General features: G+C 31.6%; 2 protein-coding genes across 2 annotated transcripts; both read right to left on the bottom strand.

Annotated features, from left to right (window-relative positions):
• On the bottom strand, positions 1 to 6,639 carry LOC126667816 (E3 SUMO-protein ligase MMS21). Its single transcript, XM_050360905.2, has 7 exons — positions 6,381 to 6,639; positions 6,217 to 6,288; positions 5,385 to 5,501; positions 5,166 to 5,276; positions 2,684 to 2,823; positions 520 to 605; positions 1 to 447 (listed from the first exon to the last, which is right to left on the bottom strand). The coding sequence occupies exons 1-7, from the start codon at positions 6,474 to 6,476 to the stop codon at positions 308 to 310; spliced, it is 762 nt and encodes a 253-aa protein (XP_050216862.1). The 5' UTR covers positions 6,477 to 6,639; the 3' UTR covers positions 1 to 307.
• Positions 6,640 to 13,351: 6,712 nt separating this feature from the next.
• Positions 13,352 to 14,285, bottom strand: LOC126667818 (homeobox-leucine zipper protein ATHB-52). Its single transcript, XM_050360911.2, has one exon. It carries the CDS (start codon positions 14,131 to 14,133, stop codon positions 13,534 to 13,536), a length of 600 nt encoding a protein of 199 aa, XP_050216868.1. The 5' UTR covers positions 14,134 to 14,285; the 3' UTR covers positions 13,352 to 13,533.
• Positions 14,286 to 26,359: the final 12,074 nt, after the last annotated feature.

The following is a 26,359-nucleotide window of genomic DNA, read 5'->3' as shown; positions in this document are numbered from 1 at the left end:
TAGACATAAAGATCAAACCTCTCATTAGAAAACCGGACCGGACCAGCCGGTTGAATGGGTCTGTTGTCCAGTCCAATTTACCCCAAAAACCAAAAATCCAGTTGAACAAGTTGACCCGGACTGACCTGCCGGTTGAATTGGTTGATAAAAAAACTGAATCAGAAAAACTTGCAAGATAATGGACATCAGGGCTCATTCTTGCCTACATTTCCTCCAGAGGTTTGTACAATACTAACTAGATAATATAGCTATTTTTCCTATAAGAAAATAAATAAATGTACAACGCAATCTTTAGCTCATACTCTTATCAGTCATCGTCTTCATTGAGGTCAGTGAAATCCTCAAATACGTTAGCAGTTTGTCTATTCGAAGATCGCAGTTCGTCAATTTCAACAAGTAATAATGGATCACAGATTAATTTTGCTGCCTGCAGAATCCTAGGGCAACCTGACAGGAATAAAATAAATATATGAGGTGGACTGCCACAGAAATTTGAAACTTAAAACACAAGCTGGTTACCTGCTATGCAACATGTTGCTTGTCCTCTCGTAGTTTTTATGTGCTGCATCACCGCATTTTTCTCATAAATATGATGGCATTCCACACTACACAAAGGTAATAAGAAAGTGATGATCAATGTTTTATACAACTAGGGGTGTGCAAAAACTAAACCAAACCAAATAACCGAAACACAGAATTCAATTCTGTTCGGTTTGGTTTGATTTTGAAATTTAAAAAAAAATCAGTCTACTTTTGGTACAAACTGAACTGAAACAAAAAATAAATTGAACTGAGCGGTTTAGTTCGGTTAGATTTAATTTGAAATATGTTATATCATATTATCATGTACATTTGGTCTGGTTCGGTTCTTTCTAAACTAAATGCACATCCCTATATACAACTAACTTGCCATGGACAGTACCCTCCATATTGGAATTCAGAATGACAGAGGAAGCAATTCAACAGAAATAAATAGACTTAAATTATGGCGTAAGGATAAAGGAAAACATGGGGACAACTTGGAAGGCATAGTGCATTTGCATTTACCAATCCTTGCATCTTCCTAAAACCAGTGTAGTCAAAGGCGAAAGCGCACTCAAAGCGATATGTCTTCATATCGCTTAAAGCGCAAAGCAGTAAAAAAGCGCTCGCTTTAACGAATTAAAGCGCAATATTTTTAAACCATAAAATTATAAATATAATAGCAAGCAACATAAATCCAAATCACTTATAGTAATTTGCATGGTAATGTAACTGTTATATGTTTTTAATAGAAGAAATGTAGAAGTTTTATACTCTAGTTAAAACAGCTTTTATTTATAATAAATTAAAAAACGAAAAGGAGAAGATAATTCAGTTGAACTCACCTTTGATTTTGATCTTCAGAATTGTTAGTTGTTGTGATGTTTATTATCTTTTTGTTTAATAAAGAATTAGGATAAAGATTGTATAAATAGTGGACTCTTAGTGGAATACTAAGAGTCAAATACATATTTAAAATTAAATTAAAAGAATCAATAATAGTGGGAATTACTAGGAGTCAACAGCTGTTATTAATAATAGTGGGATATATTAAAATCACGTGATTAGTGATTAGGTTAGGTGACTCTTTACTTTCCTATTTGAAAAAAATTCTAATCTAAGAAAAAATTAAGCGCAGAAGCGATGGAGAAGATAAAGCGGCGACCACCGCTTTAAGCCCTGAAGCGCGCGCCTCAGTCTGTTGTTGCCGCCTGGAGCATCAAAAGGCGACAGCCTCCATGAGCGCCTCGCCTGAGCGCTTAAGCGACGAGGCGCGCGCTTTTGACTACACTGCCTAAAACTACACCATATTTAGTTAAATTGACCCTGAACTCGAGAAATTGTCACAGCCAACCAAACAATAACATATTCCGGTCAAATGTAGAAAACACAGATTTTCAGCAACTTCCATGCTAAGAAAAACATCCTGCATCTATTTAGATATGCACATAAAAGGGTGAGGAAAAGATTAAAACGAAATTAACCCATTTACTTTGATTAAGGATTTTGGTTAAGTTGATCGGTTCAGTTCGGTTAATAAAGTTGGTTGATTCGGTTACAGTTAAAGAGTCTCAAAATTTGGTTAACCGAATTAACTAAATATTTTTCATTTTTTTAATTATTTTCTTCATATTTTTATCGGCTTGACCGAATTAACCGACTAATTTGATCGGTTCAGTTCTATAATATAAAAATTTCAGTTAATTTGGTTGGTTTGATTTCGGTTAATTGGGTTAATTAGGTTGGTTCAGTTAAAGAGATAAGTAAGGTGATTATGATTTTTTTTTCTTTTTTAAGATGTAAGATTTTTCATTCAATTGCAGGAGATGAGATTTGCCTTGCAAAAGAGTAAAATGAAAGACATAATAATATTTGCTATTTGCCTGCAACGGAACAAAAGCGGCAATAAAGCTGCTCCGCTTTGTTCTCTCAACGGCATTTATTGATTTTGATTAAATTGGCCGGTTTTAACCGAACTAAACCGACCATTTACTCACCTTCCATGTCTAGTAACACAAGCATATACATTTTCCTTCGGCTCAAATTAATACAGATGACACGTCTCAAACACTAGCTGATAGTTTTAACAGTTAACCCAGGAAAACCAAAGTCAAGTTATAAATAGAAACAAGAAACATAAATCCAAGCGAAAATACATTACCTGCGAACTGGCTCTGCGAGTTCGATAATAGGCTTTCCAGTCAGTGGACAATTCATATTCAAGAGGTTTGACTGGGTAGTTGTCATTACAATGTCTTCCTGCTCTTCGCCTGGCATTGGCTGCCCTCTGTGGTGAACATTCTGAAGGCAAAGTAAATATGGTGACAATAATCACTACAGAAAACCAAATACTGCCATCTCTCTTAACAGATTATATCAAAGTGGACACTATTATTAATGCTCCTAGAGGTCATTTCGGCTGGAGCTTAATTAAATTAAAGTTTAAACTTTAGCCCTATCAACATCTACTCATTGAGCCTTATTCTTTTAAAAATTCAGTTTACATTGTTTTATTAGCAATTTTTACATGAATCACCATCAGAACTGAAGTGATAGAGAAAATGAAATTCAAATGGTTTCAATGCACAACTTAATAAGTAAAAACTTCAAACATTAATAATTTAGTCCAAAGTCCTTTTTATTATACTTTTATAAAACAAAGTGCGATTTTATAAGTACTTTAGATTTATATTTTTTGGAAGTGTAACCTCAACCAACTTATTACAATATTCCTAACAAGTGCAACTATTAGAAGATATATAGCTCTACAGCAAATACCAAGTTCATACAGCTAGAGTAGCCTCATTTGATTTATTTTCTTAGTTTTTATCAAAGGAGTGTGTTTCTTTTGTACATACATACAAACATATTCTGAGAAAATTTGACCTCGCAATCTACTTACGAAAACATTCCTAGCAAGTGCAACCGGTAAAAGATACATAACTCTAGACCGAACAATTTATCCATACAAGCATTTCCTTACTTGATGTCTTTTCTTAATTTTACAGATGTATGCAACTGTTAGTCTGTTATATACAATCTCAGCCCTAAATTGGTAGACACTATCTCAATCATTTTTGTCCCAAATTATAGGCACTCGATTATCATATAAATGATTGAATACTATGTATGCCTTCATTAAGTATTAATAGAATGCATTAAAAAGAAAACAAAATGCACTAGAAGACACAACGTCACCACTTAATTTTATTTTATTTGTCGAAAACCACTTAATTAAATAGAGGTAAGCGTGGTATTTTTTTACAAATTAACTCATTTAACATAGATAACTCAATTTTTAATACTTGTATTTGTGCTAGACTGTTTATCAACTTGAGATGGAGAGAATATACTCATGTACTTAAAGATAATTCGTCATTGCCATTCAAACTGCTTTGCCATGCATATCTTTATACAGTTGTGCCAACGCAATTAGAAGTTATTAATAGATGTATTGGAATTGCTTTTCGTCAAACCAAAAATACACATCAAAAGGCAAATTTAGTTTCTCCCTATAAAAATACTTCTCTATGCAGCAACAGCAATGACAGCCAACAAACCCATACGAGGCCAAAAAAGAACAGCATGAAACTGAAATAATTTCACATAGAAATCAGGGATGATGACAAAAATTTCATATCATCAGAGAACCTTTTCTCTCCAGAAACAGAGACACAATTCCAAATACTGAGGTTAAAAAATATTAAGCAGAAAGAAGGATTTGATTAACATCTTGTGTTTGGCTGCCGCATTCAATTCAGAAAGCAAAAGTTCAAGTAGAATCCATAAACTGTAATTAAGCATTTTATGATTTAATCACTGTCAAGCATGATACAGAGTTAAAAAAAAGTCAAAGAATAAAATCGAGTGCCTTGCCTAGTCAATTCAAGTTTTTCAGGGAAGCTAATGGCTTCTGAGCTGCACGTAAATGTAAGAACTCAAAACCACAACTGAGATGGTATTTAGAGTCCATTAAGAACTCTGCTTTAAAAAGTCTAGCATATATATTGCTTGTAAAATACCCTTAAAACACAATAAAATTTAGCCCATGCATTAATATCCTATTAAGGACTCACCTAACCTGCGAATACTGCTACAGAAAAACTTTCATTTTCTGCCCTCTAACCTAGACTATTCATGCGTATTAACAGGAAGCAAAATAGCTTAAAAATTAATACAATAACAACAAACCCAAAGGTCATAGCAATGCAGTATCCAGAATATTAACAACTCAGGCTCTTTAAACAAAACATCAAGAGAATCCTAACAATCAAGAAAACAACACAATAACTTTTTGACTTAGCGAGTATATTGCTTTTTATAGCATTGTTTTTATGCTAGTGCTTTTCCCCAGTTTTTAGAGCAATAAGCATCATTTTTATAACCCGAGTACCGACTGTGTAGATTTTGGATGATTTTATTGCCAAATAATACTAAATCACATATAAAGTTAGTTAGTACACAAAGAATATTAAAATTCTGCAGATAAGAAGCATGATTTTAATCTTCAGTTAAGAAAAATGCAAAGTAATTAGCCACTAACAGCTAAGGACAACAATCTTCATACCGTGAAATTGGGGATATCCGAACATGTTATGAACAGGTTCAACACTAAATTTGCTTAAAATGTCTGTAAAACTTACCCAGACAGCTTCTCTAAACTGACGTAAAAGCATATGATCCTGCAAAGCAGTTGATGAGCTAGATTTAATCTTCTTAAACTCAGCCTGAAGCAACTTCCTGAAACCAGTTAACTGCAATTAAAACATTAAAAACAGCAATAAGTCAGATTACAAAATCATTAAACAGGAAAGATGGGAAATAAACACAAACTAAAGCAAGTAACCATTTTATCTAAGCACCTCTGAGTCAGAACGAAGCTCATATTTGTTTGCAACTGATTCAATTGCTGCTGACTGATATCCACAGTCTTCGTAAGTCTCAAGTAACTGAACAACCGCATCTTCGAGTTCCTTTACCTATAACAATCAACTTCTAAATAAGTTTTCAAGATCCTAAAATCAAGAATCGCTATCTATCATCACCTAAAGATTTGTCATTTTAATCGCCAATTTGGTATAGTCAAGTTGCTATCGGAGTCATCAGAAGCCAATTAACCAAACAAGATATTGTCATTTAAATTGAAAACGCCTTTCGCAGATTCATGATGACTCTCGAAATCAACTGTTACTATCTTCACCAGCAAGCTAAGAAGCATGGAAACTTCGACAAAGTTGTGTGTCTCGTTTCGGAAACATTTTGAAAACCGGAAACTCTCGAAAACTCAAATAGGAAACGTTTCGGTAAATAAAAAAAATAGATGGTTGTGAAAAAAACCTAAGAAATTCTCAACAAATAATTATTTTTTATCAATTACCCAAAATTTTCTTATTTACATCATCTACAGTAAATCTTATCTTTTATGGGGTTTAATTTATTTTATCAACTGGCACAAATATTTAAATAAAATTTAATAAATATAGCATTCTATAATTTCTAATATTGTAAATATATCCTATATTTTTATTATTTACATGTATCTCCCATGTTAGCGTCTTTCATTTTAGAAAAATGCTGTTTCCTGTGTCCCTTCCATGTCGTTCTGTTTCTCGTTTCCGTTTCTGTGCTACGCAAGTTCAAGTTCCCGAAAACAAACAATAAACAAAAAACATCTGAAACACAGAAAGCTTTTACCTTTGCAAAATCACGATCACTCTCGAAATCAACTGCCATTTTCTTCATCATAATCAACGACTTGAGCATTTCCTGAATCAAAAACAGCAACATAATTATTTTCAAAATAATAACAAAAAAATAAACCCTAAGTTAGTCTAATCTACAGTTATCTGCACACTCACTGTACGGAGCGTCTGGTTACCGTCGGCGAGCGTTGAAGCCGCGTTTCTCATTTTTGTGGCTACATCACCGCCACGTGGAGCTGAGGTTGATGCCATGTAGGACTGATTGGATTCGCCAGAGGAGCCGCTGGTTTATCAGTGCTATTTTGGATTTGGAGGGAGAATTTTGGGAGGGAAAGGCAAAATTGCAAGTGTGTGGTCAAAACGCACGTAAAATGCATCGTTTTAAAAGTCCCCTATCATGCACGGGCTATTTTAGGGTCGGACCCCTTTGTCAGAGCCTGGACTCTTAAATAACAGAGTTTTTTTACACAAATATAAGAAATAAAAAAAATATGGGACGATAACAAAAGTATCTAAAATTTTAAAAATATTTACAAAAATACTTGTATTTTTTTTTATTTACAAAAATACGACTGATTTAAAATTAATTACAAAAGTATCAAAAAATGAAAATTAATTACAAAAGTACGATTTGTATAATGTCGTTATAATTATGGTATAATTTAAGAATATTAAAACTATAAATAAGATAATTTAAAAATAATATATGGTTTATTATTGGTATAATTTCAGTATATTTTCGGTATATCAATTATAAATTTTTATATATATTTTCTAGTTGATAACATGTATATTTTTTTATATGTATTTTTCACTATAGTTGGTAATGAACTAGAGAATTTGTATATTGTTGGTATAATTTTAATATATCGTTAGGTTAATATTTAGTATGTGATGTGATGTAATGTTGATGTAATAATAAAATTTCAATATATTTTGATGTGTACACTCTTAGTATACTGTTGGTATAATTTTGGTATATTATTAATTTAATTTTTAGTAAACGATTTGATGTAATTTTGGTATAGTTTTATTTAATATTAATAAAATCTCAGTATGTATAATGTTAGTTTATTAGTATACTGACATTATACGCACAGTATACACCGTATGTTTGATATTATTTTTTATTTTTTTGTACTTTTGTAAATATTATTAATATTTTTGTAAATGAAAAAAGTCAACATGTAGTTTTGTAATTATTTTCATTTTTTTTGGTAAATGGTGTAATTTCCTCAAAAAAATATTTACAAAAAAAATGTATGAAAGTTCACTTTACAAAAATAAGATTTATAAAAATTTATTTACAAAAATACGATATATTTAAACTTATTTAAATATACTACCGTATCTTTTAAAAAAATCATTTAAAATTACAGATCTGAGTTTGTTTTCTAAAAACTTGCACCAACTTTAACTTTTTCTCTACATACAAGAAATTATATATAAAATGCAATATTGTATAGAACATATCATTTATATACAATAAATATTCTATTAATATACAGTTAATATGCGGATTTTATTCAACAAAATTTAACAATACAAGTGAAAATGATAAATTTGCAAACCAAATATGATAATCTTTCAGCAAAAATATAAAAAGTATTTGTATAGAATTGGGACACATGGTGCAATAACCTGTATATAAGTTATATATACATTTAATACAAAATTCATATACAATCCAATAATACACTACAATTCATTAATTTTGTATATAACTTTTTATTTTTTAAATTAAATCTGCAAATCAAATCTGAAAAAAAAAACAGCCACATGTGGAAAAGGTGGCGGCGGTGCAATTGGATCTGTCGGTGGTTATTCTTAAGGTGAGGAACTGCGTAAGAAAGTTTGTTGCCTCCGTTCTTTACTTGACCGGAGAAGGAGAAAAGAATGACTCTGTGGTTCTTTGCTTGAATATCAAAAAAACAAACTTAAATATATTTACAACATAATGAAAAGATTGAAAAAACCGAATAAGATGAATCTAAATCCTAATATGAAGATGGAAAAGAAAGGAAAGATGAAATCTGAATAAAAGATGAAAAAAGGAAAATGATTTAAAAGGTAAGTTAGAGATCGTGGTTACTGGTTTGGTGTTGTGGCTTTTCTTAATGAACGGTAAAACATGAGAAATACTTGTGTGAACCTAGTTCGTCATGTAGAATTATGAACCATCCATTGAATGCATGACATGTGGTGTAATTAAATACCATAACCAATCAATAAATAGCATTATTAATTAGTGATATTTTAATTAGAATTAAATGCTATTTATTGATTGGTTATGGTATTTAATTACAACAAGTGTCATCCATTCAATAGATGAGCTATAATTCTACGTGGCGAAATAGGTTCACATAAGAATTTCTCGTAAAACATAGTATTCATGTAAATAAGAAAAGTTTAATTAGAATTTATGTAAATAAAAAAAGAGAGAGAGTGTGTAAAAAGAAAGTAACCCTTCTATTTTTGTAAATATTTATAGGTTGTATGGTATAAGGTGTAAATTCTTCTAATGGAGCAAATTACTCGGGTTACACAAATTCCTTTGGCAAAAAAAAGTACACAAATCCACTAAAATGAGACTTTTTTTATTTCTATACCTAATCACTCAAAAATCCCTCATTTTTAGATTTTTTTCAATTTCACTTTAACGTTAAAAAATTATCAATTTTACCCACTTTTAAATTTTCCGTTTTCAACTGTTTCAAATTGGCCTCTTTTCACTTATATAATATTTAAAATAAATTCTTCATTTTTAAATTATATTCTAAATTGACACTAATACTATTTTCTCACAAAATTCTTAATTAATTAATTAAATATAAAAAATTAATTTTTTTAAAATTAAAAAATTGTTAAACTCATTCTGGCATCAAAACGCCTCCGATAATCCCGCAACAATCGGACACCGAAATCGCACCGCCCCAAACCAAAACTGATTCGGAATGGGGAAGACGAACCAAATCTGGACTCATCCTCCGTGGATGGAGGATGAGCCGTCTTCCGGCGGTGGCTTGAGAGTGGGTCTGAGGTGTCCAATAGCGGATTTGAGAAAAACGGTGACAAATTCGAAGTCGGAAGTTAGTTCATGTCGTTTTTAGTTCATTTGAAATATTAATTAAAAAATTAAATTAGTTTTAATTTGATTTTGGTTTTTTTTATTAATTTTTAAAGTTAAAGGATTAATTTGTACTTTTTTGAGTGAAAAAGAATATAATTTTATCCTTAAATTTAGTTATTGGGATGATTTCATCCTTGAAGTAAAAAAATTTCAAAAATTGCCAAATTGGGGGTACAATTGAAAACGGAAAATTCAAAAGTAGATAAAATTGACAACTTTGTAATGTCAAGGTGGAACTGAAAGAAAGTCTAAAGGTGAGATGTTTTTGAGTGATTAGACCTTTTTTTTATCTCATAAATTTTTTTTATGCAAAAATCTATCTAACTTTTTTAAATATTTTCATTTATACCTCAATTCTTCAAATAAGCATATTTTAGTAATAAGAGGACAATATTATCTCGTATATGTGTCAACATCTCATTGGTCTCTATTTGAAGCAATAAGATGTTGACACGTGGCAAATGTGAGTCTTGATTTGACCAACCTATTTACCACCACCGGCAATCCTCCGGCGACCAGCCACCCCGGCCGGGGTGAAGGACTGTTAACCAATGGTTAAGGTAAGTCAAACTTTAAAATAGAAAATAAAGAAATAGTTTGCTCTTTATAGGACTTAAATCCATGACCTCTTGATGTTAAAAAGTCCAAGTGCTTAACAACTAAGGCAAAATTGGTATTCTTAACTTTCATCTTATATAAAATATATACACACTCTTATAATGAGTAGTTTACATTAAATTTCTTTCATCAAAATGTCAATTATTTTTCACTTAATATATTTTTTAACATCATAATATCCAAATAAATTATTTTAAATTTATAATCAACTAATTAAAAAAAAAGTTTTCAACTTGTAGGGCCTTTTTTTGTTATTTCTTCGACAATATAGGATCCTCCCAATTGGGATAGAGTTTTTTTTTTGACTCTAGCGTTTCCTCTTTCTATCTAAGCATTTCTTAAAACCAAGTCTCATATCTAGAATGTTCTTGGTTTAACTTTCTTGTTGTGGTACCGAGCAGCCTGTTGCTTGTACGCCTCGGCTCAGATTTCTACTTGATTTCTTCTTTCCTCAAGCAAATCGAGGTAAAGTCTTATTTTTGCTTCGTTTGATGATTTCTCTATATAATTTACTCTTGGGCTTGCCATTCCAATTTCCACTAGAATCACAGCTTTTGTTCTATAGGCAAGTCAGAATGGTCTCTCGCCTGTTCCTTTTCTTGGTGTGTTTCTGTATGCGTGATAGTGTGGTAGGGTTCGGCTAATACTAGGGTTTTCTTAGGGTTTATGTGTGCATTTTTGTGCTTCTGATCCGACCTTAATTTGGCTAGGCTGTCTAGGGGTTCTATTTATTGGGGTGAATTAGGTTTAGGGTTTACTAGAGTTTTAGATGGTTGAAAGTGCGTGAAATGATATGTTTTTATGAGTTAGGATTTAGTTAAACCTCTTTTAATTTATTTAAATTCGTATTTAATCATGGTGGCTAAGTAAAAGGGCACTAAAAGGTTATTTTGGTGCCTAGAAATATCAACAAAGACTTCTGTGATCCTATGGGTTCTTGAATATGGTAAATTTTAGTCCGCCAAACTTGCAAATTGGCTCATAAACTTCTAAAATATTATAATTAGGCCAATTTTTGGACTTAAACTATAATTTCTTTGGATTTTTATAGACTATTTACGGCTAACAATGTTTTAATACCTCAAGTTCGCAGTAATGCACTGATCGTGCCCGCTTGAATTTAAACAACCGAATCGATAACTCGTCACTCAGACGAATTTCTCTAAAAATCAGCATTGTATGCTTCAGTTTCTTATCACTTTTTACATGTCCGGAAAATAGGTGTCTGCCATTGTGTACATTATTCTCAGGTTATTCGTCGGAGACAAACAATTGGCTCTCAAACGGCGTCGGCATTGACGGACCGACGACTGAAAAAATATAAATTTTAAGATGAATATGATATTTTTTATTTTTAATAGAATTTAAATTAATTATATATCCATAAAATATTATAAAACAAATTTATTAGAATCAAGTTTAGTAAAAAAATTAGATTAATTTTAATTAGCGTTAAATAAAAAATATTAATTTTTTAAATATATATGAATTTTATTAAATTATAATATAATTAATTTATTAATTATTAAATTTAAAAATTAGTTTGATTTTTAAACTAAGTTTATTCACCTTAAAATACCAAAACTATACATTCTGTGTCAGTTATAGCCAAACCTAGTTTAAACCTGTCAGTTGTCATGTCAGCCAATTGCTTAGTTGGCAATGACATGGACGACAGGATGTCAAAAAAACCAGTTCGATTCAAAAATTGCTAAAAAAACAGAATATATAATGTTTGCTAAATCTGGTGATTTTTAAAAGTTTGGTTATAATAGACACACGACGTATATATTTGGTGTTTTTTTTTACAATCAAGTCTATATTTTATCAAGTGAAACTTGTTTAAAATGAAAAATGCCGAGCGTGCATTTATGTCAAATATGGATGTCGAACTCATCCAAAAATTAATACCATAAGGTCAAAGTAAAACCCCACACAGATATGTCAAATATGAATTTGCAAAATGAAGTCTATTTCCATTTATGAAGATTGAAACAGTTCTGGTAGTGAAGTGTAACTTAATGCAGCCATCCAATCAAATGACTACGTGCCAAGTACACAAATTCCACTTGCAAATGCCATCGAAGCAAAATCAAAGAAATTTTTAATCATGTTTAGTTCATGGCAAACTATTCCGCATAAAATGACGATATATCCTACTTTATCTCAAAAATAATAATTTTATAAAAAATTGTTTCATGGTTTTAGTCATAATAAATAAAAAATAGCTATTTTATTTTTATTAAATAATGATTACATTTCATACTATTTTATTTTATAAATTAAATATAATTTATACTTAAAATATAGATTTTAATTTAAAATATCAATTCTTTAAATCAACTTTAGTTAGTACTCTTAAGTCAAACAAGTTAAGCTTATATTGAGAAGTGGGCCATAACCCATTTAATTCTAATTTGGATTTCATTAACATCAACACCCCCTAACCACAAGTTACAATTCATCAATTATTCCTCTTAATTAATACAATGTATTATCCTAAAAAAGGAGATACAAGATAGAAATAAAAATTTCAATTTATTTTGACCTTTTACAAATCTAACTAAAATATTTAATTTTGATAGTTTTCATCTAATTTTGAAAGTTTACAATAATTCTATTTTACTTTTAAATTTACTTAATTAGTGTACGGCATGATACATTCAAAAATCATTTTTTCAACTTCATATGTGTAAAACTACAAAATAAAGTGAAATTTCAAAACCTTACATCTATAAATTCTCTTAATTTATTATTGTAAACACCAAAAAATCAAATATTTGCGTGTTGTATCAAAATAAAAGATTTAATCACAATAAAAAATCGAACCGGTTCAAAAATAGCTATAACATGTAAAAACGAGTTATATTTACTAATTTTAAAAGGTTTGCTCATAACTGATAAAAATCGCAAAGGTTTGATATTTTTTTGAAGGTTTGGCCTATTTAAAATATAGATTTTAATTTAAAATATCAATTCTTTAAATTAACTTTAGTTAGAACTCTTAAGTCAAACAAGTTAAGATTATATTGAGAAGTAGGCCACAACCCATTTAATTCTAATTTGGATTTCATTAACATCGATACCCCCTAACCATAAGTTACAAATCACCAATTCTTCCTCTTAATTATATTACAATGTATTATCATAAAATGGGGGATACAAAATAGAAATAAAATTTCAATTCATTTTGATTTTTTTCACAGTTCTAACTAAAATATTTTATTTTGATAGTTTTCATCTAATTTTAAAAGTTCACAATAATTCTATCCTAATTTTAATTTTGCTTAATTAGTGTACAACATGATACATTTAAAAATCCAATTTTCGACTTCATCTGAATAAACTACAAAATAAAGTGAAATTTCAAAACCTTACATATATAATTTTCTTAATTTATTATTGAAAACACCAAAGAATACATATCAAATTGTACAATTAGTGAAATTAAGATAAGATATTGTCAACTTTCATACATTTTAGAAAGAGAGACTTTTTCATTTACTCAAATCTTTCATCTATACGCCTAAACAACTTGAAATCGGAATACGGGTCTTATAACTAACCCCAAGTTGATCCATCACCATTACCACCGCCGCCACCGCCGCCGCCAGAACCGATAAAACAAGCGTAAAGCTCATCAAGTTGCAAGACTTCACCATTCACCTCTTCATTATGCAAGCTAGAGCTACCACCTTCATCGCACGAAGAGTTACACGAAACATTATTAATAATCGAACGATGCTGACGAAGAGGATGATGAGGATGATGATTAACGTAGCGAGGATTTGGAAATAGTAATCCTTGATTGAGAGCAAAAACCATTTCTTGAGATTTCTTTAACTCTTCTTTAATTTGCATAAGTTCTCTCTCTAATCTCCTTTTGTCATTCAATGCATTGTCTAGCTTCACTTGCAATGTGTTGTAGTCAAGCTCTAAGCTTTGTGTCTTCCATCTAGCTCTCTTGTTTTGGTACCAAATGGCAATTTGTCTTGGTGGAACCGCTAGTTGGTTTGATAATTGATGCTTTAGCTCAGGGTCAAGCTTCTTATTGTTGGTGAAAGTTCTCTCAAGAAGCCTTACTTGGTCTTGAGTTAGCCTCTTTTTGTTAGTATGTTTTGGTGTGTGTTTTTGTTGATTTTGAGCATGGAAAAAATCCATGATTAATGAAGGCTAAGTTTTAGGGTTTGGGAGAGAAAAAAGTAATATGAATTGATTGTGTTTGAGTTAAGAAATTGGTGGGTTCATTTGTTCTTTTATAGTTGATAATTAAGGTCCCTTAAGGAGACTATATAGTACTAGTAATGGAGTAGAAGTGAAAGATGAAGAGATGGAGAGTGGCGGCTGATTAAGTATTCATGGAAGCAAATGGTCTTCACGTGAAGTTGGTCCTACTCATGATCATATATAGTTAATACCTTATGGGCCATTTTTATGAGTTTTTAATATATAATCTTTTTCTTTCTATTTTTATGTTATATATTTAATAATAGAGCAATTAGCCTCAAACTCCTCACATATACCATGATTTACAATTTAATTCTTTTATTTGAAAATTAAACGATTTGATTTCTCACTTTTGTTTTTATCAACGATTTACTTTTCCGTGTAATTTTTGGAGTTAGTCAACCGAGTTAAAAGACTAAATAAAAAAAATTAATTTAAAAAAAAACAATATAATCCCCTACTTTTATTTTTATGTACGATTTCGTCTCTCAAATTTGAAATTAATTTACTCCTAAGTCATTTGACTAGGTTGACTAATATCAAAAATAGATGGAGGGACTAAATTGTTGATATAATCAAAAGTGAAGGATCAAATAATTTGATTTTCAAAAAAGAGAGAGTAAAATGTGAATTATGATAAATATGAGGGGCTTTAAAGTGATTTGCGGTAACAACATAAATCATCCGACCCTAATTATGTATTTTTAGATACAATTTGGAATTTTTTTATATTTATTTATTTACTAGTGTCTATTGTAGATAAAATAAAAAATTATATAGCATATAATTAACTAATTGAAATACTAAAATAATTTATTATATTATTGGACAATAATATTCTTTAGTAATTTTATTGATTTTATCAATAATGCAGCAAATAAATTTTATCCAATAATTTATCAATTAATTTCATTATGTTTCAATTAAAGTTTTTTCTTTATTTGCCATGTCATATATTGACAGATTGAAAGACATTTCACTCTTTAATAATAATATTTTTAAATTAATTGAACTAATTAAATTTTTTATATAATTAATAATGTAGTGAATCAGAATGTCAGAATAACATGTTAAACATTTAAAAGAATTTAGAAAAGATTTTTCCTGGTTTAAAAATGATGCTAATAGAACTTGGACCAATTTTTCTGAAAATGAAAAATGAAAGGTGATATAATAATTATTTTGTCATGAAAATCCAATCATGTTTCATATTTGTAGATTAAACAATGATATGTAATGTTTGAAACACAATAGCCCCACGACCTTCTTTTCATCATGTACACTATATCATCATTTGGGTCCTACGCCTATAACACAAGACCAACATTAATGCCCAACCAATTATATATACAAATAAAATTTTATAAAATTGAATAAAATTCCAAAAGAGGAAAAGAAGAAAAAAGAAGAAGCATTGATTGCCTTTTGCTATATGTAAAAATAGGCATGTGTATGTTTGAAAAATCCAATTGAATAAAAAAATATTTTGATTTTTTTTTCAATTTACAACTTAAATTAATTTTTTTATATAAAAATAAAAATGAACTAAAAAGAATTAATGAATTCGATTAGATTTGAAATAATCTAATTTTTTTATAGTCTATATTTTTTTGAACAAAAAAGCTCTAATCAAAGATAAACTATATTGAAGTGTTATATAGTTGATTCAGATATTTGTAGTTTATGTAGTAGTGAAGCAGAAAACTTGCTAATGTGGGTCTAATCTGGATAGCTAAGGCGTCTCTAAGCGCATTGAAAGGTTGTGAATTCAAATTACGACTCTATAACTAACAACTAACAATTGAGACTCGAAAAAGTTTATCTGGACCAGAGTTCTGACTAAATTTTTGTTTAATAGAAGGTCTTATTCCTTAAATAGAGAAGTTAGTTTTTTTCTTAAAAAAGAGCAGCTGGGAAGTGTAAGAGGGCTAGGGGTAGAAGACTGTGGTTTATTGCAACAGTCTACTTTATCTGGAAGCCAGAAATAAAACAACTTTTAATCAGAAGAAATACCCTGGGAAGCATCACAAAAGTTTAGTCCCTTTTTGAGTCTGTTTTTCAAGTTTGTTAGTTGCTCTAGAGTTTGAGTTTTTTTTGCAGCTTCTGTTGGTTTCTATTGTTTTGCTGTTTTCTTTTGTTAGTATTGTGCTTTAGCTTTTGCTGTTTTAGACTTTTGATATTCTCTCCTTCTCAAGATAATAGGCTGTTTAGACAAACACGATAGTTAAAAAATATATATTATTAAGTTTATTAAATTATGTTATTTTATCTATTTTTCCAATTTCGTCATTTTTAATTTTAAAAATACATATAAATAATATATTAATGATTCTTTTTTCATTGTATATTTTGATTGGTATTGAAGTTAACATTTATTCTATAGTAAAATATGCAGCAATTAATCCAATTTAGAATAATTATGTATATTTATTAGAAGTAAACAAAATTTATAATTTTAAAAATATTTATCAAAAATATAAGACAGTCTATAAATTAAAACGTTAAAGATAATAAGGTGATCTATTAATTAAAAACGGAAAAAATATTATAAAAATATTTTAGTTTATATTTTTTTATTACTAGTAAGATTAAATCGGTTGAATTATGAACTGATTCTTATAATCGTTCCGCTTAAAACAGTAATTAGAAATAAGAAATTCCAAGAGTTTGAATTTGATCGTAGAATTTGACTTTAACTTAAACGGCCATTCAATCATTAATGCATGCATCATATAGACGGTGGCTGGCTGCCATGAGGTTCAACAATTCAAACAAACATTGGTGTTGGGTCTTACTTGTTTTGACATTACTAGAAGTTCAAATAAATAGTCGTTTTTGGTGATTTTTAAGTCAAACTGTTTTACGCGAAAGCTAGTTGCACTACATGTAAGTGACAAATAGGTTTGATTTAGCAAAAGAGAATCGAACCCGTTGGGTTTGATTTAAAATGATTCAACGCATGGTTATTTTCAGACACTTCATGTATACTATAATTTAAACATTTGTCATCTTATTTGAAAATCAATTGATATGGCCATCCGCTATCATTTTCATCAATATTTTAATCTTTCTGTTTATATTTGATGATAATCACTAAATTAAAGGATAAAGGACTTAAATAAAAAAATATGGAATTTTATTTTAATTTATAAAATTTATTTTGACATTAATATGAATAAATGTTTTATTCTTTATGATATTTGATAATTTTTATGTTATCGAAGAAGGTCTCGGGCTTGAGGAGTTAGCAAGGTCAACTTGAAATAGCAAGAACAACAGATAGGAAGGACGCTAGAAGTTGATTCTAGAACATCTTTCCGACCGTCAAATTATTTTTAGTGGGAGAAAAAAATAAGAAGTGAGATAGGGAGGAGAATGGTGAGAAAAATAGTATTTGTTGAAGTGATAAATCCCATATTGATTGTGTGTGTGAATGGACATGTGTATAAATATTAGTTGGACACCTCCACTTGATACCAATTGGTTTTAAGATGGAATCTAACATGGTATCAAAGCATTGTCCATTCACACAATTTGAATTTGGCCCGTCCCACGTGAATTGCGCGTGAGGGGGGATTGGTTACTCGGCCCGGACACGCTACGCGTGAGGGGGAGTGTTGAAGTGGGAAATCCCACATTGATTGTGTGTGTGAATGGACATGTGTATAAATATTAGTTGGGCACTTCCACTTGATATCAATTGGTTTTAAGATGGAATCTAACAGTATTAACTTTGACTTTACCTATTTATATAGGGTAATAACGTGACAGTGTTGATTGTACTTGTGGTGATGTGGCATAGTTGGTTAGGATCCAAGATGACGTGGTAGATTTGATTATTCTTTTTTCCTTCAGCAAGATATTCGGGCGTGGTGTCAGAGTGTTTTAGTCAGTGGTTTTATTGTAATGTAATCTTCTATGTTATATGCTTGGTGTGTGCTCCCAGTTCGAGATTAGTATCTCGGTACAATGATGTCTTTGTGTGAGCGGAGTAGGGTTCGAGAGCCGCACGCCCAGACTTATGGTAGGACTCCATTCCGGACTATGCTTTTAGAAAATGTGGAGTCGCCACCTAATTTAGCTAGAAATTTCTTTCATACTGACTGGATAACCTCACTCGCTTATGGGTAAGATTATCGTACGCCGAACCAAAACACCGGATTCATGGACATTCTACCAACACTCTTGTACTTGGCTTATTAGTCACATTTTCTTTTACTAAATATATTCGTTTTATCTCATCTTGACATTCATGCAGTTCACAGTATACATTGCGGGAATTTAAACACATATAAAAGCAGTAAGGGGCCCAAATTAGACTCTTATATAACTCGATTCCGGAAATAGCAAGTACTCATATGCATTCATCTAACCTTAAAGGTTTCTAACAAGTAACAAAAATATGGCTGGTCTGGATTGATTACATGCACAAAGTCTTAAACCGGGTTTCTATCTTTGATTGATTTTATTTGGTTATCTTGCATGACCTTTACAACTTTTTACTATTTTTTCATGGCAGTCTTGAGATTTCTAGGTGATTTGTTGGTATTGATTGGATTTAGCTAATTAACGTGGTTAATCCTTTAGCCTGTTCATATTGGATTGGCATACCTTTGGGGGCGAGGGTCCGGATTGTATATTTCAATTTAAAATAAAAATAACAATCGGATTATTGATCAGATCAATACGATCACGTAGAAATAACATATCATCTAGTTTTAATAGCAATCATCTAAGAATCAAAGGAAAATACCTATATCGAGACTCCAATGATTCTTGTAGTTCCCAAAGTATGGCGACCTCAATCTCGTCCACACGAGTATGCTCCCTATTGAATCTTTACCCGAAGTGATCCAGTTGAGTTCCTCTTGTTGATAGATTCAAGGCTAACTCTCGCTACGATAACTTCCTTGCTCGGATGCATGAAAACTTCTTCAAGTTTTTAGTGATTGATGAACTTGTTGCTTGAACAACTTTAAGCAATATTAATCTTTCTCAAAGGTCCCACTTGAACTCTTTCAAGTGAATACTCTCAATAACTAACAACTTCCTTTAGAAACTCTTGCATTCTCTAGTTAAACACTTAGCTTCTTTCAAGAATAAGCTTATGTTGAGAGAATTTGTGTATGAATTATACTAATGAAAGAAAAGTCAACTTGTTTATACAGACAAGAGCTCTTGCTCTCTTTAAGGCGCGTTGGGTCTAATGTCACATACCTAGCCTAAGCTATGCACCATAAGACACATATCTTGCATATTGTAGCCATATAAAGAACATGTGTATATATACTAACATTTAGTCTGAATTCATTTTCATCATGCAATTATTGCTAATCCTACAAGGATTACTCCACTAACTCATATTAGTGCTAAGTGTGATTAACTCCAATAACTAGTCATTCTTAAGTCACTAAGCACTAAATTTGGCTAAAGTATAATTAGGTTCTTATTAATTATTATAACTCTTATAAATTAGTCCATAATTAAACTCTGTTTTCATATTTAGATCAACTTTTGAGATATGCTAGTTTCTATTTCAAATTTTATCTTTTGTAAAAAAACCGGTTACACGCCGTATTATGTGTGACTAACTAGGTTCATATTTGAATGACAGCTAGAGACATAAGAAACAACTTTCGTAAATCGTAAGCGACATCTAGAAACATATTGTGAGCGATGTCTTGAAACATATCGTGACTCCTAAATAGAAATGAATATTTCAATGCATTAACCAATGTTCATGATTAGTGTAAACTATAATTCCCTTCATTATAAGATTCTGATCTCGACTAGTGTCATTGTTATTCAAACACTAATTGTCCCGATCATATGACCTCATCTCTTAATTCCAATTCTTGATAAATATAACTTTTACTAGAAATGACTTTCTAGTATTATAACTCTTTCTAAACAAGTCATATTTTCTCGGTTAGAAATTCATCCATCAAGAAAAATTCTAGATAGCATTGAATCTTATCCTTGCCCATCTGGAGTAATGAATTCTTTCTTGGCTGAGCACCTACCTCTATATACAACTAACTAGAGCCAACACTTCCCCCGATCCTAGCTCATGAAATATCTAGGAATTAAGAGTATCAAAATGTAATCACCTATATAGAAGATAGTGTCGCCGCAAGTCAAAGGATATATGTATAATGATAAACTAGATGACATTAAATTTACTTTAATGAAATACAATGTATAAGTCATCTAGCATCACATGTTCGACTCACTCAACCCTTTAGTGTCCACATGTTTATTCTAATCCCCATCAAGTAAGTATGAGACTCATTACTTTCTATAATTATTAACTCTTTACTAAACAGATTAATAAACAAAGGTGACGATCTGGGATAACGTGATGCCCTTATTTATAGAACCCAATGCGATCGCTGTGAGCGGAGGGGGGGCTCGGGGGCTGCTCGCCCAGGCATATGGCTGACTTCGGATATGGAAAAGTTTTTAAAATGGAGTCGACACCAAGCTCAGCTAAGAAATGTCTTTTACACCGACTGGGTAGATCTCTCACGCTTATGGATGAGACCACCTTACATCGGGCCAAAAGACCAGGTTCGTAGACACTACCAAAACTCTTGTACTTGGCTTATCGAATACTTCGTTTATTGGTGGGACATAAACGATTATCTTATCTCAACAATCAATAGCAGGCCAAAGAATATAGTATTGGAAATGTAAACACGTCTAAAACCGGTAAACACATAAGACACGCATATGACTCGACCTGGACTGGCATGTGAGACATGTAACATGCACTCCTAAACATTCATCTAATCCTGGTGGTTTCTATCATGTATCAGATAGTGGCAGATCTTTATCATTTTGCATGCAAAAACCCTAAACCAGATGAATAAGTCAAGTTGAATTTATTATTAGTCATCTTGAATGCCTATACAACCACTAATTACAATTTTATGAAAGTCCTATGATTTCTAAGTGATTTGCTAGATTTTATTGGATTTGATTACTAAGTTAACGTGATTAAAGTCCTTTAGCCTGTTAATATTGAATTTGGACATTCTTATGGAAAGCGATATGATTGGCTGACGAGGTGGTCGGAATAAGGACTTGTTCAGAACACAAAAGTTATTCGTCTCATCGATACAGATCCACTGGTTTGAACCGAGGTCAATTCCGAGTTTAGATAAACTCAAAATCGCGTATGGAAATCGCTAATTTCATCTAATGTGGGCTTCAGGCCTCGGTTGAATGGGAAGATTATAAATCTGGGCTTAGGGGTGTGAAATACTTTGGGAATGCCCATTACAAAAGATATTTTAATTATACTACTAAATACATAAACATAGGCTCAAACGGGGCCCAATTTTGAGTTCAAACGAATCCAAAAATATTAAAAAAAGTTTGAATCGGGGTCTGGAGGATCAGGGAATCAATTTCGGGAATGAAGAACAAAGAAACCACGACGTCAAAGAAAGTGCCGGGGTGTTGGTAAAAATACGCAAGCGTACGTATGCCAACTTATAATACAGACTGTGAAGTCCGGATATCGTACCCACAGAGAAAGTAACTAAAGACAACCAGTTAAGAGACTCGATTTGGATAGCCGGAAAGAGAAATTTGTTTGTTTGAATAAATTAAAAGACAAAATTTAGCAATTGTAAAATAAAGTAAACTAAAACTGTAATTAAAATGGTGTTTAATAATTATGAGAAAAGGAGAGATTATTAATCTTTGTTATGCTGTTTACTTAATTCGGGTTATGGATTGTATTGTTTTGATATGGTTCGTACTAATCGAAAGCACCTAAAACTCTCTCTCCAGCAATTACAGGCAAAAGCATAAAACTAATGAATAACAGGTTAATTACTCACCCTCGCACAATGATTAACCTAATTATTAACTAATTGAATGGCTCTTAAGTGAAAAACACGCACTCGTTAATTCAATCTCGCGCAATTAACTCTTACGTTCTTACTTATGTTATTCTATTCCAATTTTACTCTCTCGAGCTAAAACGAAAACACATGGCATAAACTACGTGATCAATTTAGGCTAAGCATTAATCACAATAATTAAAACATATCAAGAATAAAAACCCATAAGTTCAAATTAATTAAACAGACATAATTTGATTAACAATCCCCAATAAAGGGTTTAGCTAGACAGAATAATAAAAATACTAAAAGCAATAATTAAAGAATTCATTCTGAAATTAAACTGAATACTGAAATTAATATCAATCGTACCTTGTTCGAATGTAAGCTAATAATAATTGACGACAGAATAATGAAGAAATAAGCAATTCGATAATGAAAAGATAAGAAAACTACTAAACTAGGGCTTATGTCTAATACAAAATTAAGCGAACCCTTGTTCAATGTTACAATTTAGTATTTATACGGCTCCCAACTTTAAAATATGATATTAGGTCGTTCTCTTGTGAAAACCCAAAAGTGGCCTTCTGTTTCGTGGCTTTCAGAAGTGATTCAGGAGCATTTTTGTCCGATTTGCGAAAACCTGCAGGGAGTGTGCGAACGGGTAATGGAGTGTGCGTTCGCACACTCCCTTACTTAGCCAAAACCTATATTTTTTTGATTTGCTACTGTGTTCCCTCCTTTTTGCTCGCACACTCCTTCAACATGCGATCGTGCATAGGTGTGCGAACGTACACGCACACTGAGGTGTGTGATCGCACACCTCCACACTTAGGCCAATCTCCAAATTTCTTCTATCATAGAATTTTGCTACTGAACTTCTCTATTTTAGCTCGCACACTGATTTGTCATGGAGTGTACGAGCGGGTAGCTCTCTACTTGATCTCAAATTACATTCCTCAATTCCAACTTTCGCTCAAAAGCGCTCTTTGACCCTGGGACTTCTAGAAAATACCAAAAACACTCCAAAATTCGCCATATTTGCATAATTTTTCTGAAACACTCAAAATGATAATAAGACACTAATAAACTCAAAAATGACAAATAATATGCAAATATCGACTCAAATACCGACTTATAAATAGGAGTATTTCTACTCCTATCACCGGCGGCGACACTAAATAGTGGCGACAGCGCCACTATGATCTTGCGGCGATGACTGTTCCACGGAGGGCGACTTCGTCGTTTGGCTCGAGATTATATGAAAAATACTCAAAAACACGTAAAAACAAACATAAAAGCACATTGGCATGTACTAGAACCAATATACAATTGATAAAACTTCCTAAATAAGCTAAAGAACATGTTTTGGATGAGAAATCATGACAGCTTGAGTAAGAATACATTCATGGAAAGAAAAGCATAAAACGTCCTAAGATGTTTTCTAAACATCAAAATCAAACAAAAATTGGACATGGTTTTATAAAACATGATGAAATAGCATAATAATATGTTTCTAATCTATTTGCATAACAATCGTGGCAAGAATATTGAAATTAAATTTTTTGGCATTTATAATAGTTTATGGCAAAAACAATCAAATAAGCTAATCATGCACCCCAATACATACAATTCAACATGTATTATTAAGACAAAGTAAAAAGTGATAAAAGAAATTTATGGATCCTCAAAAGTACAGTTCTGAGTCCTTAGCTCATTTAATGGTGATCCAGATGTAGAATCCAACTTCGGATCGTTGTGCAGAATGGCGTTCTTGAGTAGTTAGAGCGTATTTAGTTTGATTCTGGGTTGTAATTGATTGGTGTGTGAAGGGGGAGGTTCGGCCACCACTAGTTCATAGGATTAGGTGTTGCAATTTTTATGCTTCTGGCCCGACCTATAAGTAGGCTATCCTAGGGTTCTATTTATAGAGGTGAATTAAGTCTAGGGTTTACTCAGTATTTGAATTAGATCAGGTTTCTGCAAATGTGTAAGGTGGTGAGATTAGGAGTGTGAAGAAGATAGACTAGGTAGAGTTAGGATTAGGTAAAATTACTATTTTGTTAATTAAAATTATAATTAGTCTTGCTTTCTAAGTAAAATATGGTTAAAAGCTAGTTTTGGTGCTCGAAATTCGGAAGTTGTTTCCATTTGAGCTACAGACGACTAATTAAGAAGTTGGATTAAAGTGCATGATTGAACTAGTATTAAAAGCACTTTTACCAAACTTATATATATGTTGAAATCTGAACTAAATGAAGTATAGAGACTTCATTTCTTAGGTTTTAACATTTCATTTCACCTGCTTCCTCTCCACAGCGAAACGATTCTAGGGTTTCGACCTGAATCGATCGATTTTCGATTCTAACTTATGTTTCTTATGGTATTACTCGATTAATCAAGGTATTAATCCTGTATTCTAGGTTTATTTCGATATATTTTGAATATATGTTCATTTATAAACGGTTATCGGTCCGATTGATCAAATTATACAATTAAATTATGAATTAATTGCTTATACGTGTATTAGGATGTTAAATTAGCGTTTTTATAGCGTTTCGGGCCAAGGAAGCTTGACAAAATTGCCTAGGGATTGGATTCCCCAAGGCTGGCCAATTGTGTGCCCGCACAGAAGTTGTTGTGCGAACGCACATCACTAGCTATACAAACGAGCAGCTAGTCAGCTGTGCGAACACACAACCAGCCTTGTGCGGACGCACAACGGCTTTGGTAATGGAGCATTCGGGCTTTGACAGAGGACTTTCGGGGGGAATTATGAGGGGTTTTGCCTAGTAACTTGGTATGTATTTCGATGATTCCTAAACTTTTTGAATCATCGGAATACCAAACGGTTGAAACTGGCTTTAGAAGAGGTAAAGTGGGTGTTTAAACGGTTTAAAACATTTAGCAATCGGTTTTGCTAAATGATTAGTATATGACTGTGAATTGTTTTGACAATCAAGTCTATACTATAAAGTGACTTTATTTAGGTATTTCTATACCTAAAAAGACTTCTAAAGAGAAGTTTGAAATTTTTCTCAAGGCGAGAATTGTTCATATGATTTTAAAAGAAAGAGACTATAAGTGTTATATGTTTATGTAATTGTATGCTTTGTCTGGAATTAGGTTTCCGAACCTAGAAGTTTATATAGGAAACATGTATTGATGTTTTATCATGTTTCTTTTGTGTGTTTGATCCGACAACTGTCAAGAAGTTAGACCAAGACCACAGAGAGTCTATCACACATACTACATGACTAAGTAGCAGACATAGCAGTGTTGTGAGTTTACGCGTTTACTTTTAAATATCAATATTCAACTTTCCAGAAATCACACTAAGTAAGAAACTTATAGCCAAAAGAGATCAATTATAACAAGCTACCTATTGGGCTGCATGATCACCGACACTAATACTAGAATCACTTCTATCATTGGTATAGAGGTAAGTTTCTTTATGTTAAGTCATTGGGATATCTATGGCGCTGACTTAATGGGTAAACCATGAGACGACACTAATACGGTTACAATCCAGATACCTAGTAATGGATAAATCTGAGACGGTAGTACCATAGTTACAGTCCAGGTACCAAAGTGCAGAATTGGATGACAGTGATTCAGTTCACGGTTTATATTCTGTAGTATATAAGGTTTTAGGCAAGTTTATAAGTTAGGACAATTGTGGACTAGAGTTTCATCTGGATAGACAAATTAGTAATATTTTATTATATAAATGATTTATATATATACGATTTTGGTATTTAACTGTAAACCTGTTTACTCACTCATAAATATTTATATTTCTGACCCTGTTGTTGTTTTCCATTTTCAAGTGATTAGCTTTGGGGTTAGTCGAGCTTCCACACTCCTGCTTCAAGGAAGCTCTTCTTTTTGATATGTATATATAGATTTCTACCCTTAGAATGTTGCAGTAGTTTAGGAATGATATGTTGGTAGCCGTGTTAGTGGTCCTTTGTTCATAAACTCTGATAGGATCCACTGTTTTTTGTGTATACCATTTTGGTGGCTCCATAGCTGGCATCATGTATCTAGTTATCGGTCTTTTATAACTAGGTCAGGCTTTATGTTTTTAAGCTGCAAAAACATTATGTTTTATATATGCCGACTATATGTAACCGGTTCGCTGTGTATATTTAAATTTGTTTAATATAATGGTTTTAAGATGCAAAGATGTTTGCATTATTTTATTAAACATATTATCATAGTAAAGGCTAAGATGTTGTTTGAAACAGGGCTGCCTATGTGATAAGGCAAACGAGACAAGTCCCTGGTTTCCAGTGTTTCCACAC

Source organism: Mercurialis annua, linkage group LG2 (assembly GCF_937616625.2).
Source record: "Mercurialis annua linkage group LG2, ddMerAnnu1.2, whole genome shotgun sequence".
NCBI lineage: Eukaryota > Viridiplantae > Streptophyta > Magnoliopsida > Malpighiales > Euphorbiaceae > Mercurialis > Mercurialis annua.
This window is presented reverse-complemented; position numbering and strand designations above follow the sequence as displayed.